The sequence below is a fragment of the Rhinolophus sinicus genome, chromosome X (assembly GCF_036562045.2).
Source record: "Rhinolophus sinicus isolate RSC01 chromosome X, ASM3656204v1, whole genome shotgun sequence".
NCBI classification, from domain to species: Eukaryota; Metazoa; Chordata; class Mammalia; order Chiroptera; family Rhinolophidae; genus Rhinolophus; species Rhinolophus sinicus.
This window is the reverse complement of record NC_133768.1, coordinates 110,159,079-110,178,268: the sequence shown is the minus strand read 5'-3', so window position 1 is coordinate 110,178,268 and position 19,190 is coordinate 110,159,079. Positions and strand designations below refer to the sequence as shown.

At 37.2% G+C, this 19,190-nt stretch overlaps 1 protein-coding gene across 4 annotated transcripts in view; it reads left to right on the top strand.

Moving 5' to 3' along the window:
* Positions 1 to 19,190, top strand: part of GABRA3 (gamma-aminobutyric acid type A receptor subunit alpha3) — a 192,712-nt gene that overhangs the window by 73,476 nt on the left and 100,046 nt on the right. For all 4 annotated transcript variants that reach the window (XM_019711245.2, XM_019711246.2, XM_019711247.2 and 1 more), the window contains exon 3: positions 10,655 to 10,776. In XM_019711245.2, coding sequence (XP_019566804.2) covers positions 10,655 to 10,776 — 122 coding nt within the window. The remainder of the gene's footprint in view (positions 1 to 10,654; positions 10,777 to 19,190) is intronic.

Here is a 19,190-nt window from a genome sequence, read left to right as displayed (position 1 = left end):
AGTACCAACAGTAAATACTACACCTGGGTTTCTTCATGCTTTTATGGCTACGCTTTCTACAGTATTTTTCACAATACTACACAACTATATCCAAGGCCTTTGATGTAATCTCTTTGTTAATCATCTCCTTTTTGTTCATTGCTCACGTGTTGGTGTTTTCCTTTTTGCTAGGTGCTCTTCTTACTGTACAGACTAAGTGATTTCATCCATCCCCATGACATTGTTACCTTATATATATGCCAATGATTCTCATCTCAATCACTGCTCCTAACTTTTCTTGAGTGTCAGACCTCTATATCAAACTATGTATTGGACATGTCCACTCGACTATTCCATAAAGTACTTAAAATGAGGCATGTCCAAAATAGTTTTCGTTATCCATCTCCCTCCCTGAACTCTAAAAACAACAGTAACAATAACAAAAACAACAAACATACCATGTTCCCCTTCCGTTTTTCCTTGTTTTAGTCAGTGGAACCACTATGCACCCCTTGTTCAAGCCGAAAACTTATTATCATTTTTGCCAGTTTTCTACCCTTCACTCTCCAGATTGACTCAATCACCAAGATCTGTCATTTTTACCTCCCACATCCCTTGGATTCATCTACTTTTTCCCAACTTTTCTGCTACCACCCTAGTTTAATCCAGTGTTATTTTCCACTTTTACTACTGCAAGAGTCTCTAATTGGTCTTGCTTCCTAAAGTCTTACTCCCATCCAAACTGTCACCCTATAGCCAGTGTTTCTTCTACATTGCATGTTGAGTATCTACCCTGTTTAGAGTGGTTTAATGGATTTCTATTGTCCCTAGATTAAAATCTAAACTCCTTAACACGATTTTAAAAGACCCATTATGACCCACTCTTTACTGTCTTGTCAGCCTTATTTCTTAGTCCTCCTGTCACCAAATTCTGTGTTCTTCAGCTATATTGAACTTTTTTTTTACTTTAAAATCCCATTTCATTCAGGAAGTGTCTTTACTAGAAATGATCCCCTTAGCCTTGAAATATTTTAGTATTACACAGGATATCTTGTTCTTCAGTAATGGCTTTTCTGTTGCTGTTTTACATTTGGCTACTGTCCCATATTCTTAGAAGCATTAAGACTTGTTCCTAATTATTTTTGCAGGGTTGACTGTCCTAAAGTACTCTGAGTCTTTCCATATCCTATCAGCATTTTCAACAGTAATCTCTGTGGCTGAGGGCTATAGAACTGGACTAATATGTTCTTAGAAACTTAGCCTGTGAGTCCCTTTTTGTTCTTTACCCCAGTCTGGAAAAACAGACTCATTCTGTTTTATTAACTGTTCATGTATCTGATTTCGTTAGGCCATGATAGATGTTCTAAATAAGATGGAAGTTCTAAATAAATGAACCTTACCTCTTCTAGTGTTAAAGCCTTTAAAATTTTAGCTCTGAGACTACAGTTCTCTAAAAGTGTATTACCTCTTATAATCCAAAATCAGGATTTTGAACAGAATAGTCCCTTTTCTTGGTAACTTTATAATCATCATAAAGAACGTTCATTAAAAAAGACCATTTATAATCTTCATTGCATATCTGCTTTTTTTCTTTTTGTATCTCCATCATCAATGTTGTCACCTCTCCTGTTTACATTGGGTTGTTTACATCTTGTTGGTGCTCAGAAAATCAGATAGTCAAGCCTTTTTATAATTATATTAAAGAAGAGACCAAGAGATCTTACTTGAAAAGCAGAGAGAAGTGCTTGGATTTAATACAGGGGCATTAGAAACTGTTTGTTTGTTTGTTTCTTTGTTTACTTTCTTCCAAGTCCAATGCAATTCATACTTTGAAGGGATGAGACTACTAAAAGCCTGGCTCTGACGATTAGGCTTCGCACTGTATTTACATTAACTTGAAATAAAGGAACCAATACAACTTTTAAATATACTGTGGTATATGCTGGTAGTTCTGATACTTAACAGAGCTGCTACTTCTTTTTGTTTGCTTGTTTTCATACCTTCTTGACAGGATAGCTAGGGGTATGGGATTCTGGTTTTAGAATAGCAGACATGGAGAAACCTGTAGACAGCATCTGGTCTGATCCCTTATTTTGTGCATGAATAAATTAAGGTGCAGAAAAGAAAATTCATTTTTCTAAAACCTCATAGCAAATTAATAGTAGAGATAGGTCTACAACGCCAGTCTCTGATCCAAGTCGCACATTCTTAAGGAAAAGCTACAGGGAACAATTTCAGCTTCATGTAATAAAACATTTCTTACTCCTGCTTCCTGGTCCAGTATTTTGACCATTAACAAATGAGAACAGTGTTAAGTAGGATCATTATGAAACTGTCATTTTTCTGGGCCAAAATGGCAGAAGATAAGCAATTTCATAATGGAGAAATGTAAGTAGCAAGCAAGTGCCAAATGGATCCTCTCTCTGTCCAGATCTGACTGCAATTTGTTGAAACTTGAGATGTGTATCAGTCAGGATCCCAAAGAAAACACATGAGGCATTTCAGTTAAGATTACTTGAGGAGGGTAGATTTGCAAAGGAACTAACTGTAAAGGTCTGGGCATAGGGGAACCCAATGGATAGAAAAAGAACCTAGGGCCAACAGCAGGTATGTCATACAAAACAAGCTTTCTTAAGAGGTGCAGAGACCTTTAATGGAGGAGATTTCACAAAGGAGAGAGAGAGAGAGAGAGAGAGAGAGAGAGAGAGAGAGAGAGAGAGAGAGAGAGAGAGAGAGAATATCAGGGGATTACGTAACCAGACTTGAGTCTTCCTCCGTCTGACCTTCAGCCAAACCCAAGTTGAAGCTAGAGGCCATGGGAGTCCTGTAGATGTAGTTCATACAAGTCAGTTTTATAGGAAAGAGAACAGGGTGGAGAAGGGTGGAGACTGTATTAGGTTGGTGCAAAAGTAATTGCGGTTTTTGCAATTATATTTAACCTTTTAAACCACAATTACGCTTGCACCAACCTAATATATGGAAGGGGAAATGAAAGACATTGGGCACAAAGCCTCATATTTACATATTTAAGAATAGATTGGAGACCACTATTTTGGAGGGACACGACCCTATATCAACACTTTGTCTGCTTTAGGATTGTGTGGTGGTGACAGCAGATACTGTGAACTTAAGAAGGAATGGTTGGGGGTTGCTTATTTGTTTCCTTGTCACATCCATAGCCTGACTTGGTGCCACTGTACCAAAGGTGTCAGTCTTTGCATCTCTTTTCATCTTGAAAGGTATTTTCTCAGTCCTCTTAATCTCAGAATAAATTGGCACCTGGTGGCTGCACATGTAAATACTAAGAAGGCATGAAGGCTTTCGTTTTTCTTTTACTTTAACTCAACAAATTGTGTGAACAGGTGGAGCACATGCGGGGTGGGTATGTCTCAGGCCCATTATGACTTGAAGTATAAGTAGGAAAAGTCCAATCCCTGCCATGTACATGCAATATCTATTATGGAATCGATTCATTAATACTTTTTACCATTCAGTTGTCAAATGGTACGTTTTCAGAACCAGATGTGGGACTTGAGAGTCTGTCAATCCTAAGCTCCTACCCCCAGTTGAGTCCCTCCTGCATTACACTTGATGATTGGCCTAGGAGGTTGAACCCCTCCGGTGATAAACTGCACTACTACCACAGGGCATAGCTCTAGAGGCTGGGAAGTGTTTCCTGTATTGAGTGGAAGTCCACCTTCCTCTAATGCCTAGCAGCACTTGTTTCCTTTTCCATATAACTGTTCTCAGAGCTACTCCAAGCTTTCTTGTCTACAGTGTAACTCTCACTACTTTCAACTATTCACACATAATATGGTTTTCCGGACATTGCTTCAAACAGGAAACTCTCCTTTGCTCTCTAATTAGATTTTTTTGAAACTCAATTCAAGACTTTATTTTTATTTATAATTTTCATATTCCATCATGTTACCTTAAAGCTTATATTTAACTCTTACTAGGTACCAAGCATTATTCTAAGTCCTTTACATTTGTGAATTCATATAGTCCTTATAACAGACCTACTAGTTAGGTGCTGCTATTATTCCTGTTTCACAGATGAAATATGGAGGCACGGAGAAGTCAAGTAACCTGCGAAAGCTCACACAGCTAGAAAGTGGCAGAGACAGGACAGAAACCCAGACAGTCTGGCTCCAAAGTCCATGCTATTAACTGCTGCAATGTATTGCTTTGCATGCATTTGACCACTTTTGAGTAAGAATTAGGCATGTGCCTGTTTCTTTTATGGACATGAACACTTATGTTTAGTAATCCCTCAATCTCTGAATACTTAATAACTCAGCCACATGATTGGCTGGCCTATGCTAAAATGGGGCAAGTGCAATTTTCTTATAGGACTTAAAGGAATAAGAAATACATTTTCCCCTTTGAAGTACAAATGAAGCATTTGTGACACAGGTCATGGCTGGGCATTTGAAGCTAAGATCAAGAATACCTGATAAGTGATGCTGTGACTTCCTACTGCATCACGCCTGAAGGCAAGTGTGTCTCAGTATTACTGATGCTAAATGTGGTCTGTTGGTTAAGGTGGTGACCATTAGCATTCTCCACTGTAAAGATACCAGCCACCAGGATTGACTGAGAGATTTGAGCTGATAGTCAGCTTATTGTTTTGACCATAGTGGGGAAGGAAATATTCCTGGTATGTAGTGTCCCCTTCTTTTGTGTCACATTTTTGTCTCCACATAGCTAGTGTTATAAATGGTTCTCAGACTGGCCTATTAAAGTCCACTTAATCAGAAATATTGCTGAAACAGTGTTCATGCATTGGCAATATGGTTACAATCATTCAGATAAGTAATGAGAAATAAAGACTTGTAGCCTTACCTAGAAAACAAGCTCCCTTTTATGTGGCATTGTTTCAAAGGAAGCATGTACCTTAAACTATTTGCAAGCTTTGGCACACAACCCATTTTAAGTTGGGGCATGTCTGCTTATGTTCATATATGGAATCATGTCTCTAAGGTCTAGTACCTTGTTTTGAATCATTCACAACATACTAGTCTAATCTTCCCATGTGTTTGTGAGGTCTGTGACACAGTGGCTTTCAGTTATTAGGAAGGCGTGAAAATCTTACTTTTCATTTTATGTTAACTCAGCAAATAGTGTGGACAGGTGGGACACGTGTTGAGTGGGTATGTCAAGCCAATACTTCTCTAGTTTCATTACCAGTCTACAGAAGCTATTTAAGAAAAGCACAGCTGCCTTTTAAGGTGGATTCGGCATATTCTCCCCAAAATTCAGCTTATTTTTAAATGGCTTCAGTAAAGACACTAGAATGTGTGTTGTTTAATTGCAGGCATTCCTCATTCCCTTCTCAGTATATAACTAGCATCCCCAGAGCTGAATCTTTAGCTAGCCCTTTCCACTTATGGGACTGACTGGGCTTGGAAAATGAACACATGGGGAGGATTGGGAAATGGTGAGTAATCTGATTTGGCCATGCTTTCTGGTCAGAAGGAGTAGTGGAATTTGCAGCTGTAAAAGTAGATTGGGAACAGATTGCAGATTTATAGCAGGCCACAAATGTCAGGCTAAGGAACTGCATTTTTGCTAAGGCATGAAGACTTATAGAAAGCTTGTAAGCAGTGCAGAGACATGATCTGAACAGGAACCGGAAAAAATTATTTTTTAACTGAGATGCAAAAATTATTTTTAACTGAGATACAACTGACATGTAACATTGTGTAAGTTTAAGGTGTACAACGTGTTGGTTTGATACATTTATATACTACGATAGGATTACTACAGTAGCATTACCTAACACCTTTATCCTTTCACATATTTGTCTTTTGTTTTTTGTGTGGAGAACAGTTAAGAACAAGTTTCTTAGCAACTTTAAAGTTTATGATACAGTATTGTTGACAGTAACACTGTGCTGTGCATTAGCTCTCCAGGATTTATTCATCTATGAGTGGTAAGTTTATACCCTTAAACTATATCACCTCAATTCCCTCATCCCTCAGACCTTGTTAACCACCATTCTACTCCCTGTTTTTACAAGTTCAGATGTTTTAGACTCCACATAGAAGTGATGTCACACAGTATTTGTCCTACTCTGTCTGACTTCTCATTTAGCATAATGCCGTCAAGGTCCACCCATGTTGTTGCAAATCGTAGGATTTTCTTCTTTCTTATGGCTGAATTATGTATAGAGAGGGTGTCAAAAAATGTATACGCATTTTAAGAAAAGAAAACCGTATTAAAGTTGTAATACTCAATATATACTGCTAACAAAAGATGAATACAAGTTACATTTGACTTCTGCAATTACAAGAGGTGTTCAAAGTGGTTACTCTCGACGTCCAGACACTTCTGATTATGGCAAACTACTTGTGGAACACTGACCAAGTGTCCACTTGTATACATTTTTTTGGCACCCCTGGTACATGTACATATACGTGTACAAATGTATATATGTATACACACACACACACACAAAACATCTTTATCCATTCATTCATTGATGGTCACTTAGGTCGTTTCTATATCTTGGATATTGTGAATAATACTGTAATGAACATGGGGATTGTGCAGATATCCCTTTGAGATACTGATTTAAATTTCCTTGGATATATACCCAGAAGCAGAATTGCTAGATCATATGGTAGTTCAATTTTTAATTTTTTGAGGAACTGCCATACTGTTTTCCACAATCGCTGTCCCAATTTACATTCCTACCAAGAGTGTGTAAGTGTTCCCTTCTATCTATATCCTCACCAATACTTGTTATCTCTTGTCTATTCAATAAAAAGACATCCTAAAAGGTGTGAGGTGATATCTCATAGTTCAGTTTGCATTTTCCTGATGATTAGTGATATTGAGCACGTTTTCACAAACCTTTGGCCATTTGTATATCTTCTTTGGAACAATGTCTATTCAGATCCTTTTCCCATTTTAATTGGATTATCTTTTGCTATTGAATTGTATGAGTTCTTTATATATTTTCGATATTAGTCCCTTATTAGATATATGGTTTGCAAATATTTTCTCCCATTCTGTAGAGTCTCTTTTCAATTTGATTGTTTCCTTTGCTGTGCAGAAGCTTTTTAGTTTAATATAGTACCACTTGTTTATTTTAGTTTTGGCTGCCTGTGCTTTTGATAACTTATTCAAGAAATCATTGCCTAGACCCATGTCAAGGTTCTTTCCCCCTGTGTTTTCTTCTAGGAGTTTTATGGTTTCATGTCTTACATATAAATCTTTGATGCATTTCAATTTAATTTTTATGAGTGGTGTAAGGTAGGGGTCCAATATCATTCTTTTGCAAGTAGATATCCAGTTTTTCCAACACCATTTCTTGAAGAGACATTCTGTCCCCATTGTTATTTCTTGACACCATTGTGAAAGATCAGTTGACCCTAAATATGCGGATCTCTTTCAGGGCTCTCTATTCTGCTCCACTGAGCTATATGCCTGTGTTTATGCCTGTTCCATGTTGTTTTGATTACTATGGCTTTGTAATATAGCTTGAAATTAGGTATTGTGAAGCCTCCAGCTTTGTTCTTCTTTCTCAGGATTCTTTGGCTACTCAGGGTCTATTGTGGTCCCAAACAAAATTTAGGATTATTTTTCCTATTTCTGTAAAAAAAAAATGTCATTGCAATTTTTATTGAAATTGCATGGAATCTGTAGATTGCTTTGGGTAGCATGGACATTTTCACAGTATTGATTCTTCCAATCCAGGAACATGGGATCTCTTTCCATTTCTTTGTGCCTTCTTCTATCTCTTTCATCAGTTCCTTATAGTTTTCAGTGTACAGGTCTTTCATCTCCTCGGTTAAATATATTCCTAAGTGTTTTGTTTTGTTTTGTTTTTAATGCTATTATAAGTGAGATTGCTTTCACCATTTCTCTTTCAGATGATTCATCGTTAGTGTATAGAAATGTAACTGATTTCTGTATGTTGACTTTGTATCCTGCAATTTTACTGAATTCGTTTATCCTAACAGTTTTTTAGTAAAGTCTTTAGGGTTTTAGATAATCTCTGAAGCCCTTTATAGCTCATCTATAACCCTGTGAAGATTCTCCTTTCTACCTCTTTCCAATAACCCAAGAAATGGTTTTTCATTCAATTCACAGACCTATTTCCCAGAAATCAAATTAGGCTAACCAGGGTCAAGATTTCCCACAGTGAGAGTTAAGAGATAATGAGAAAGAGTTTTGCACAAAATCAATTGAGCTCCAACAGCCTTTCTCCCCACAGCTCATGGAAGGTGGATTCAGAATATTGGGTGGATTGAGCTAAGTACAGGCTGTCACTCCACTGTGTCTGTATTTATCTCTTCAGCATGTTGATGTCAGTTGGTTAGCTCTGCACTACAGTTCCCTTCTTTCTTCCCCCTTCCCAAATGAATCTGTATCACTTCTAGCACTCTGTCCACTAAACCAGCCAATCATTTCTACTCTTCACTGAGTTTCAGTTCCTCTATGGCTAAAGCTTTCTTTATGGCTTTTGGCTTGTGGGGGTGCCAATATTTTGTTGTTACTATTTACATTTGAATAATATATTTGAGTGTATGAACTACTATTTTTTTAAAAAAGAGAAAAGAAACTTTGAATACTTTTAGAGATGAAGCATTAAGCCTGGGAATTTTAATATATTATTTAATATTAACAAACATATCTGTGAAGTTATTTTAATTTTAAAGATGAGAAAACTGTTACTAGAGTGTTATGTGGCTTGTTGACGATCACATAACTATTGCAGTTTTTGCAATTATTTTTAACCTTTTAAACCACAATTACTTTTGCACCAACCTAATAATTCAAATGCATATCTCCAGACTCTCTAAGCCTAGTTCCCTTTTTCCTTGCACGTGTATCTATTTTATCATTTGATTCTCTCAGCAACCCTGTAAGCGGGGAAAGATTATTCACCTTGTTTTACCTTTTCCCCCCTGCTCTATCACTACAGCTAGAGCAATAATAGGCATATAGTTGATGCCCAATAAAGATGCATTGAATGATTAAGTGAATTTAAGTAAGTTTATGAATTAAGGAAATTGAAGTTCAAAATTACTTTTCCAAGGTTGTTAGATAGAGAGTGGCAGTTTGGAGTGAGAACTATTCAATTCAGACATTTCTACTACTCTGTAGATCTTTCTCAGTGTCTTTTTCAGAACAGGAACCTTTCTTACTGCTAGTGATAAATATTGGTGGGAAGATATAGTGACTGTCTCTCAAGACTCCTTCTTAACTGTTATCTTGCGTCTTTTATAGCCCTGATTAACTGGATGCTAGGTACAATTATTATACATCTTTAATGGTAACCTTCTGGGTCCAAGGTAAGATTGGGGAGAAGTGAGACCTAAGGAGATACAGTACTGTAACTTGTTTATTGGTCTACTCCAAATCCAAATATATCTGGCACTAGGACCCTGGATTTCCTACTCCTAGTTGATTACTTGGTTTCACCCATGCTTCTTCTTTTTTTTTTTTTTAGAAGCAAAAGCAATTATTTAGAATAGAAGACTGGTAACTTTTATGGATCCAATATACATGCACATAAGTACTCTTTTCCTAAAGGTGCCATTTTCTTGTTGTGAAAAATTTGGAAAATGCAGAAGAATATACAGAAAAAAATAACCACCTGCAATCTCACCACTCTGACACCCATGTTTCCATGTCCTTGTATTTCCTCCATTGCTGTGTATGTGCACAAACATATATTTTTACCAAATTACAGCATATCATATGGGCAGCTTTACGGCCTGCATTCTTTTCTTAATAAGTCACAAGCATTTCCCCATGTTATTCTTGACAGCCATTTCTTTCACAATATCCCTCTTTTCCCTAAACCACCCTGGGCCTTTCTTTATTTCTAGTCCTGTCCAGCCACACCAAGCTCTTCCTCACAAAGGGGAGGAAGAGGAAGTATCAGTCGCAGCCTAGGCCTGATTAGGTGCTTAGTAAAGTGCTTAGTGCTTGGAAAGGCTTACAGAGGGTGTCCAGAGTGGAGCAGCAGGAAGTAGCTAAGGGTCACCAGAAAACCGGAAGACTTTGCTTATTGTTCTATCTCTGCCTCTCACTGGCAATATGACTGAGGGCAAATTTGGTGTGCTCCCTGATCTTATTTCCTTATGTATAAAATGAGAGAGATTAGGGAATCTCTTAAGAGTCCTGGTAGCTTTAGCATTGAATGGATTACTATTGCTTTGTTGTCCTATCTCCATAGGGTGGGAGGTAGATAGACTAGATGTAATTCAAGGGTCTGTCTGGCTCTGTTGTTCTGTGAACCCATGTTTCTCTAGGCTAGATGAGAGATCAGTTCTTAGTAACACAATTTTCCTTTTTTATTCTGAAGCCTGTTCATTCATGCAACAAAATTTGCTCAATCAACTTTATGTCGGGTACTGTTCCCAAGGCCATTCTATCCAGGATTTGTGTTTCTCCACTGCTGGGTTGGGGCTGGACTATATGTTTGGTAAAGCTCATGCCAGTGGTGGAGTCCGACCTCGGGTATAGTGACCGCTGTCTGCCTCTTACTCAGGTGATCATTGTGAACAATAGGAAGTGTTTGCTGGTTTGGTTAAGATACAGGGCTCTTGAATTGGCCCTGTCTATTGATCAAAATCTTGAATTAAAGTGTTTATACATTTAACTGTTTCCTATTAAGAACTATTATTGTTCCTCTCATTTTCTTCCACTGCCTTAGACTCTCTCCCAAGCACGCCCCAGATATTCCTGATGACAGCACCGATAATATTACTATCTTCACCAGAATCTTGGATCGTCTTCTGGATGGCTACGATAACCGGCTGCGACCTGGGCTTGGAGGTCAGTTCCTATTTTAAGATCTTCCGCTTGGCTCTTATCATCAAAAAATATTCTTAAACCACCTTCAGTAGTCTCGTGATGCATGAGGTTAAGATAAAGCTGTTTCTTTCTTCTGAGCACTGGAATTTAGTTTGAATCCTTCAGTTCAATGGTCAATCTCTCTGGTCTGATGTTGAAAGGTTCTGAGTTTCATTTAGGTGTATGTATGTGTTTGACCAAGCCCATTTCTGGTAATGAAATACCAATCCCTGCCTGGATGGCAGGTGTAGCCCAGGAACAGCTAGGAAACATGACTTTGGTCTCAAGAACCTGAGTACATATCAGCCTGACATTCTAAAGAAAACCAATGTGCTGGCTAAGTTGGATCTGAGTTGGCCACCAGTTTAGTATGATCAGCAATGATCACAGTGAAGTAAATGCATTATAATATGTCATGGCTGTGTTGAAAGGGCCAGTATGCAAATGTATATGTGTTTAATTTTTTTCCTGAACCATTTGAGAATCAGTTGCGGATAACATACCCCTTTGGCCTAAATACTTCAGTGTGTATTTCCTTTGAACGAAAATTACTTTATAAAATTACAATGCAATTATAAATTCAGAAAATGTAACCTGACATAAACTTTCTAATCTGTAGTCCATATTTAATTTTTGTGAATCATCCCCAAAGCAATCAATATAGCATTTTTCCTTGATATAGGGTTCAATCCAGGATGACGCACTGCATTTATTTTCACATCTATTTAACTTATAATCTGGTATAGTTACTCAGCCTTTCTTTGTCTTTTACAGCAGATTAGATTTTCCTTATTCATATTTGGAAGAAATATCACAGGATTTAATTGTGCTTTTCTCAGTGCATTACTCAAGAAGGAATGTGATGTTTGTCTGCCCCATTATCAGTAATATTAGCTTCAATGGTCACCAGGTTATGCCACTCAAAAATTACCACTTTTTCAGTTTGTACTTAAAAAGTAATTTGTGGGGAAGTGATTTGAGATTATTATGTTCCCCTTTCAGCTTGCATCCAATAGTTTTAGCAATTATTGATTATTATTGCATGAATAATACTGTTACGGCTGCAAAATGGTGATTTTATAAATCCATTATTCCTCTACATTTTTTTTACATGGTATTCCATTGTAAGAAAAAAACCTTTCCTTCTGTTTAATTAATTAGGTAACTATTGGCATAAAGAGATGGATTCTTATTCAATGAATTAAAATTCATTAATATTCATTTTGATTAACCATTTTCCTCATCAGTTCCCATATTTGCTTAGTGCGAGCCTATTCAGGGTGGCTTCTGTTTCCTTTTGATATGTTCTCATTTTTTGAGCACTTTTACACTTTATGGCATAACACTGTTTTCCAGACTTATCTTGTACTCCCCCTTCTTCAGCCTTCGAATCAATCATTTCTTTCCAAGAAGAAATCGTATGTCTTTTTTATGGAAAATTACATTTAAAATTCAACTTCTGAGTGCTGGATGTTTTCATTGCTAGTGGGGTGCCATTGCTTCCAGGACCTTTCAGTGCACAGAATTGGAAAAATAGCAAATTATACATATACATATATATATATATATATATATATATATATATATATCCATAAATATATACATGTGTATATATACACATATATGTAATATATACATACACCTGCATATATTCACATGTGTGCGTATATATAAATATGTGTATATACATATATATGTATGTGTGTGCATGTGTAAAGAGTTTATACTGATATCAAACAACTAATTCCAGTCCAACTGTATTCTTCAATGATTTCCTCATTTGCTCAATTCTACAATACGCATAAAATAGTATTGGAATTACTATACCCATGCCACTACAGTAAACTCACTTATTATGTAAAGTTAAAGATATGTTTGCAGTTTTTTTTGTCGTTGTTTGTCTTTAGATGAAAACTGTATGATGCTTTGGGATAAATAATGGATTGGAGCAGGGCAGTATTGGAGGAAGGGGCGACTAGACACAAATCGATTGCAATTTTCCAGGATAAGGTGATAACTATGGGAATGTAGAGAATTTGGTGACTGATTAAATTATGGGGTTAGGGAAAGGGGAGAAAAAAGGATAACTTCTAGTTCCCTGGCTTGGATGACAGGGTGGTGCTATTTTCTAAAATAAGGATCATTGGAAGAGGAACAGTCCTATTTTATTTTATTCTGTTTCTTTTGGAGTTGTGGTTGGAACAAAGAAGGTACAGGGAGGAGGTGGAAATTAATTAGTTGTAGACAGGTAGTGTTTTGAGTACAAGTGAAAAATATGAGTGGAGCGTTTTGCTTCAGATTAACACCAAATAACAGGGACCGGATTTAGCTTTCAGGCTTGAAAAAAAACAACTAAGAAATGAACAAATATATTGCCTAGAAGTTTTCAGAAATTGAACAAGGCACAGGACAGTAATCCTTGAAAAAGGGAACAAAACAAGGTGAGCCCTGTGGTTGTAACAGCTTACTGGTGGAGAGAATTTCAAGGTGCAGTGCAGGGAGGGAAAATCCAAATAGTGTCTGGTGGACTCTGTCTTTTGGTGAGAAAGGGTTGTGAACTTGGGGAGACCAAGTTGACTAAAATTGGTAGGATAGAGAAGAAGAAAGAGCTGCACGGAGAAGTGAGAGTTGCAGGGGGAGGGAGGGAGAGAGGGAGAGAGAGAGAGAGAGAAAGAGAGAGAGAGAGGGAGGGAGGGAGGGAGGGAGGGAGGGAGAGAGAGAGAGAGAGAGAGAGAGAGAGAGAGAGAGAGAGAGAGAGAGATCCAGAAATTTGCAGAGGATTTCCTTCAACTTTTCAGGTAAGTAATGTTCAGCTCATACATAGGTGGAAAAAACCCAAGATTGAGGAAAGGACCCTGGAAAACATCAGATGGAACAAGAGGCTTGGAGATAATTTGTGTTCCCACCAACCAGAGTGAAAAAACTTGTAACATATGGGGCATGAGGTAGAATGCTCAGAAGGATATAGCATCAGTTCTGTGGCTATTCATCCACAAAACAAATGCTGCTCTGCTCCCACTTAATAGCTTAAAAGCAAGCTTCAAAAGAATCAAACTGTTTCCAAGTAACTTAACATTATCTCAGAACAAAGTTCAAAAATATTTATAGCAATACCAAAAAATGCCTAGTATCTAAAGATGGAATTTACAATGGCTGGTATCTACCCTGTTTCCCCAAAATAAGACCTAGACGGACAATCAGCTCTAATGCGTCTTTTGGAGCAAAAATTAATATAAGACCCGATATGATATGATATGATATATGATATGATATGCTACCCGGTCTTACATATAGTAAAATAAGTCCGGGTCTCATATTAATTTTTGCTCCAAAAGATGCATTAGAACTGATTGTCTGGCTAGGTCTTATTTTCGGGAAAACATGGTACTAAAAATTGTCAGGCCTGCAAAGAAGCAAGAAAATACAGTTAAAAAACGGCAGAAAAATGAATCAATAGAAACAGATGCATAAATGACCCATATAAAAGAATTAGTAGATGAGTACATTAGAATACTTATATATACATTTTATATGTTCAAACGGTAGAGGAAAACATGAGCATGTTGAGTAGAGCCATATAAGTTAAATAAACTAAACTTCTAGATATTAAAAAAATACAATATCTGATGTAAAATATATACTAGATGGGACTAACAGTGGATTGAAAAGAAAGAAGAAAAGATTAATGGGCTTGAAGACATAGCAATCAATAAGTAGCAAAAATGAAACACAGAGCGGGAAAAAGACTGAAAAATGAAGAGGACATTAGTACACAATGGGATAGCTTCAAGTGGCCTAATGTGTTAACTGGATTATCTGAAGGAAGGCAGAAAACATATTTGAAGAAAGACTGGTCAAATATATTCTAAATTTGATGAAAATGGTCAACCCCAGAATTCAAGAAGCTCAACAAATCAGAAACATGATGAAAATTACACCAATGGTAATGATCAAATTGCTTTGAAGCAGTGAAATAGATGAAATCTTAAAACCAAATAGAGTAATATAAAACGTTAACTACAGAGGGAAAATTTTAGAAAAACAGCAGGCTTCTTGTCAAAAACAAACGAGCAAGAAAGTAGTTAGCAAAAGTATTAAAGTACTGAGAAAAACAATCTAGAATTCTGTAACCAGAGGTAATACGTTTTCAAAACATAGGCTAAACAAATACTTTTTCAGACACATAAAAGCTGAAAAATTCACCACAAGCAAATCTATACTGCAAGAAATGTTAAGAGAAATGTGTCAGGCAGAAGGGAAATGATGCCAGATAGAAATATGGATCTATACACAGATTTGTATAGATCCATATTTCCTTGGCCAAGGAAGAACAACTGAAATGGAGAATGTGTGGGTAAATATAGTTTCTTTTTTTCTAAACCTCTTTAAATGATAAATGACTACTTATTTATATATAGAAAATGTAAGACAATGCAAGATGAAATGAAAATATACTGTTGAAAGGTTTTTATGCTGCACATGAAACCCACTTTAAGTATAAAGCCACAAATATGTTAAAAGGATGGAAACAGATGTACAGTGCTGGTTATCTTATTAAGGATCTCTTATATATGATGAGTAACTTCTCTCTTGCTGCTTGTAAGAAATATTAAAGGGAGTCCTTCTGACCTAAGGAAATGGACACTAGACCGTAACTCAAATACACAAAAAGAAATAAAAGCACCATTGATTGTAACAACATAGGTAAATATAAAAGATGATATGAAGTTTAAAAAAAGGAAAAGATACATTGCTAACTAGTGTTAGCATTGTTGCTAACACTAGTTAAAAAAAGGTTGGAGTAGCTATTTTAATATCAGAAAAAGCAAATATAAGAGCAAGAAAAAGCGAAAATATTACTAGGAATGAAGAGGGGCATTTCATAATGAAGGAGTCAATTCATCAAGAATACATAAATGTTTTCAGATTTTTTGGGTAGATACCCAGGAGAGGGATTGCTGGGTCATATGGTAATTCTATTCGTAATTTTTTGAGGAACATGGATGGATCTTGAGAGTGTAATGCTGAGCGAAATAAGTCAGACAGAAAAAGCAGAGAACCATGTGATTTCACTGATATGTGGTATATAAACCAAAAACAACAAAAGAACAAGACAAACAAATGAGAAACAGAAACTCATAGACACAGACAATAGTTTAGTGGTTACCAGAGGGTAAGGGGGGTGAGGGGTGGGAGATGAGGGTAAGGGAGATCAAATATATGGTGATGGAAGGAGAACTGACTCTGGGTAGTGAACACACAATGGGATTTATAGATGATGTAATACAGAATTGTACACCTGAAATCTATGTAATTTTACTAACAATTGTCACCCCAATAAATTTAAAAAATAAATTAAAAAAAAAAAAGAAACTGAAAAAAAAAGAAAAAGAATACATAACAATCCTAAACATTTATGCAGCTAATCACATAGCTTCTAAACACATAAAGCAAAGACTGGAAACTGAAAGGAAAAAGAGATGATCTAGGGCTGGCCCAATGGCTCAGGCGGTTAGAGCTCCATGCTCCTAACTCAGAAGGCTGCCAGTTCGATTCCTACATGAGCCAGTGGGCTCTCAACCACAAGATTGCCAGTTCAATTCCTCGAGTCCCGCAAGAGATGGTGGGCAGCGCCCCCTGCAACTAGCAACGGCAACTGGACCTGGAACTGAGCTGTGCCCTCCACAACTAAGACTGAAAGGACAACAACTTGACTTGGAAAAAAAAAAAAAAGAGATGATCTATAATTATAGTTACAGATTTCAACGCTTACCTCTCAATAAGCAATATACCATATTTTGCCATGTATAATGCACACTTTTTTGCCCAAATTTGTGAGGGAAAAATAAGATGCGCATTATACATGGGTAGTGCTAATTCCGTATCTATATAAATGTTTTTAATTCTTTTATTTATGCTTATGAGTTAAAAGTGTAACTCTAGGGGGGCTGGCCCGGTGGCTCAGGCGGTTAGAGCTCCATGCTCCTAACTCCGAAGGCTGCTGGTTCAATTCCCACATGGGCCAGTGGGCTCTCAACCACAAGGTTGCCGGTTCAACTCCTTGGTCCCACAAGGGATGGTGGGCTCTGCCCCTGCAACTAAGGTTGAACACGGCACCTTGAGCTGAGCTGCCTCCTGGATGGCTCAGTTGGTTGGAGCGCGGGCTCTCAACCACAAGGTTGCCAGTTCAATTCCTCGACTCCCGCAAGGGATGGTGGGCAGCGCCCCCTGCAACTAAAATTGAACATGGCACCTTGAGCTGAGCTGCCTCCCAGATGGCTCAGTTGGTTGGAGCACATCCTCTCAACCACAAGGTTGCCGGTTTGACTCCCGCAGGGATGGTGGGCTGTGACCCCTGCAACTAGCAACGACAACTGGACCTGGAACTGAGCTGCGCCCTCCACAACTAAGACTGAAAGAACAACAATTTGAAGCTGAACAGCACCCTCCACAACTGAGATTGAAAGGACAACAACTTGACTTGGAAAAAAGTCCTGGAAGTACACACTGTTCCCCAATAAAGTCCTGTTCCCCTTCCCCAATAAAATCTTTAAAAAAAAAAAAGTGTAACTCTAGAAATCAATAACTATATCCATATGCAAAATAATACCCTGGAATATGATAATCAGTTTTGTTGAACTTACGACAAACTTGCAACAACGAAGAGTTCTTGGCCTTGTATGATGCGTAAATATTGTAAATTTTTTACCGGTACATAAAATTTCATGTACCACACTATGTTAAAAAATAAATGCTAAAATTCCTTTATAATACAAAAAAAAAGTACCTAAATATAAACAAATAGAAAATTGAGTTAAACAAGTAAAAGGAAAGATTTTTTTCCCTGAAAGTTTGGGCCAAAAATGTTGGTGCGCACTATACACAGCAAAATACAGTAACAAGTAGACAGAAAATAAGTAAAGGTAGCAGAAATAGGAACTACACTATTAACCACCTTGAATTCATTGGCATTCATAGAACACTTCATCCAACAACAGCAGAATGCATGTTCTTTTCAAATATACCTACAACATTTACCAAGATAGACCATATTCAATGTCATAAAAAATTAAAATAATTTACAACATGCAAAATGGAATAGAAATCAAAAACAGAAATGTATCTGGAAAATTTCCAAGTACTCGGGAACTAAATGATTTACTTATAAATAAAACATGAGTCAAAGAAGAACTCAAAAGGAAAATTGACAACTTTTTCAATTAAACAAAATTTTAAAAAAATGATGTAAAGCAGTACTAAGAGGAAAACTTATAACACTAGATGGCTATGTTAAAAAAGATTAACCTCAAATCAATGCCCCAATGCTTCACCTTAAGAAACTAGATAAAAAAATCTACCAATTTGTATTTCCTGATCCCTTCACCTTTCTCACCCATCCCCCCAACTCCTTCCCATCTACCAACCATCAGTTTCTTCTCTGTATCTGAGTCAGTTTTTGTTTTGTTTGTTTGTTTTTGTTCTATAGATTCTACATATAAGTGAGATCATGTGGTATTTGTCTTTCTCTGTCTGACTTATTTCATGTAGTATAATAGTGTCAGATGGGCACTAGACTTATTGGGGGGATCACTTCATAAATTATATAAATATCTAACCACTATGCTGTACACCTGAAAGTAATATAAAGTAATATTGAATGTCAACTATAATTTAAAAAAAATAGTCACAGGGATATAAAGTGCAGCATAGGGAATGCAGTCAATGGTATTGCAATATCTATGTATGGTGTCAGATGGGTAGTAGACTTATTGGGGTTATCACTTTGTGAGGGGTGTAAATATCTAATCACTGTTGTTTTGCATACCTGTAACTAATAATAATAATAAAGAAAGAAACTAGAAAAAAAAGAAAAGCTAACAATAATGGAATATAATAAATATAAGAGTAAGAATCAATGGGGCAAAATCTGTGAGTCAAGACTCTGGTTCTGGGGGTGAGAACAGTGGTACACTTTTCTTGAGGGACAGCACAGCCCCACTTTAGTTGCTGAGCACTTGGTGGAGGGGTGTTGGCAGCACCCCTAGGTCTCCTTGACTTGTATTTTCCAGCATGGACCACTACCCCATGATCCAGATCAAGGGCACTTTAGGCCGTAGTACTCTCAGCATTGCCATAGCCAAGTTAGAACCTTGATCCCATGCATAGCAACTGGGAGGATGAAGGGATCTCCTACCTGTCCCAAACTTGCTCAGAATTTAGCCTCAGCAATAGGTAGCTTACTCAAGGATGAGAAATGCTGGCATCCTGCCCTTCTCAGAAAGATAGCCCTCCAACTGGGAGCTGGGAGAAGAGAGAGTCCTGAATTCTTTCTTGGCTGCACCAGTCTGGAGTAGTTTCTGCCTCACTGAGCTGGGAAGAAGGAGCGTGGGAACAGG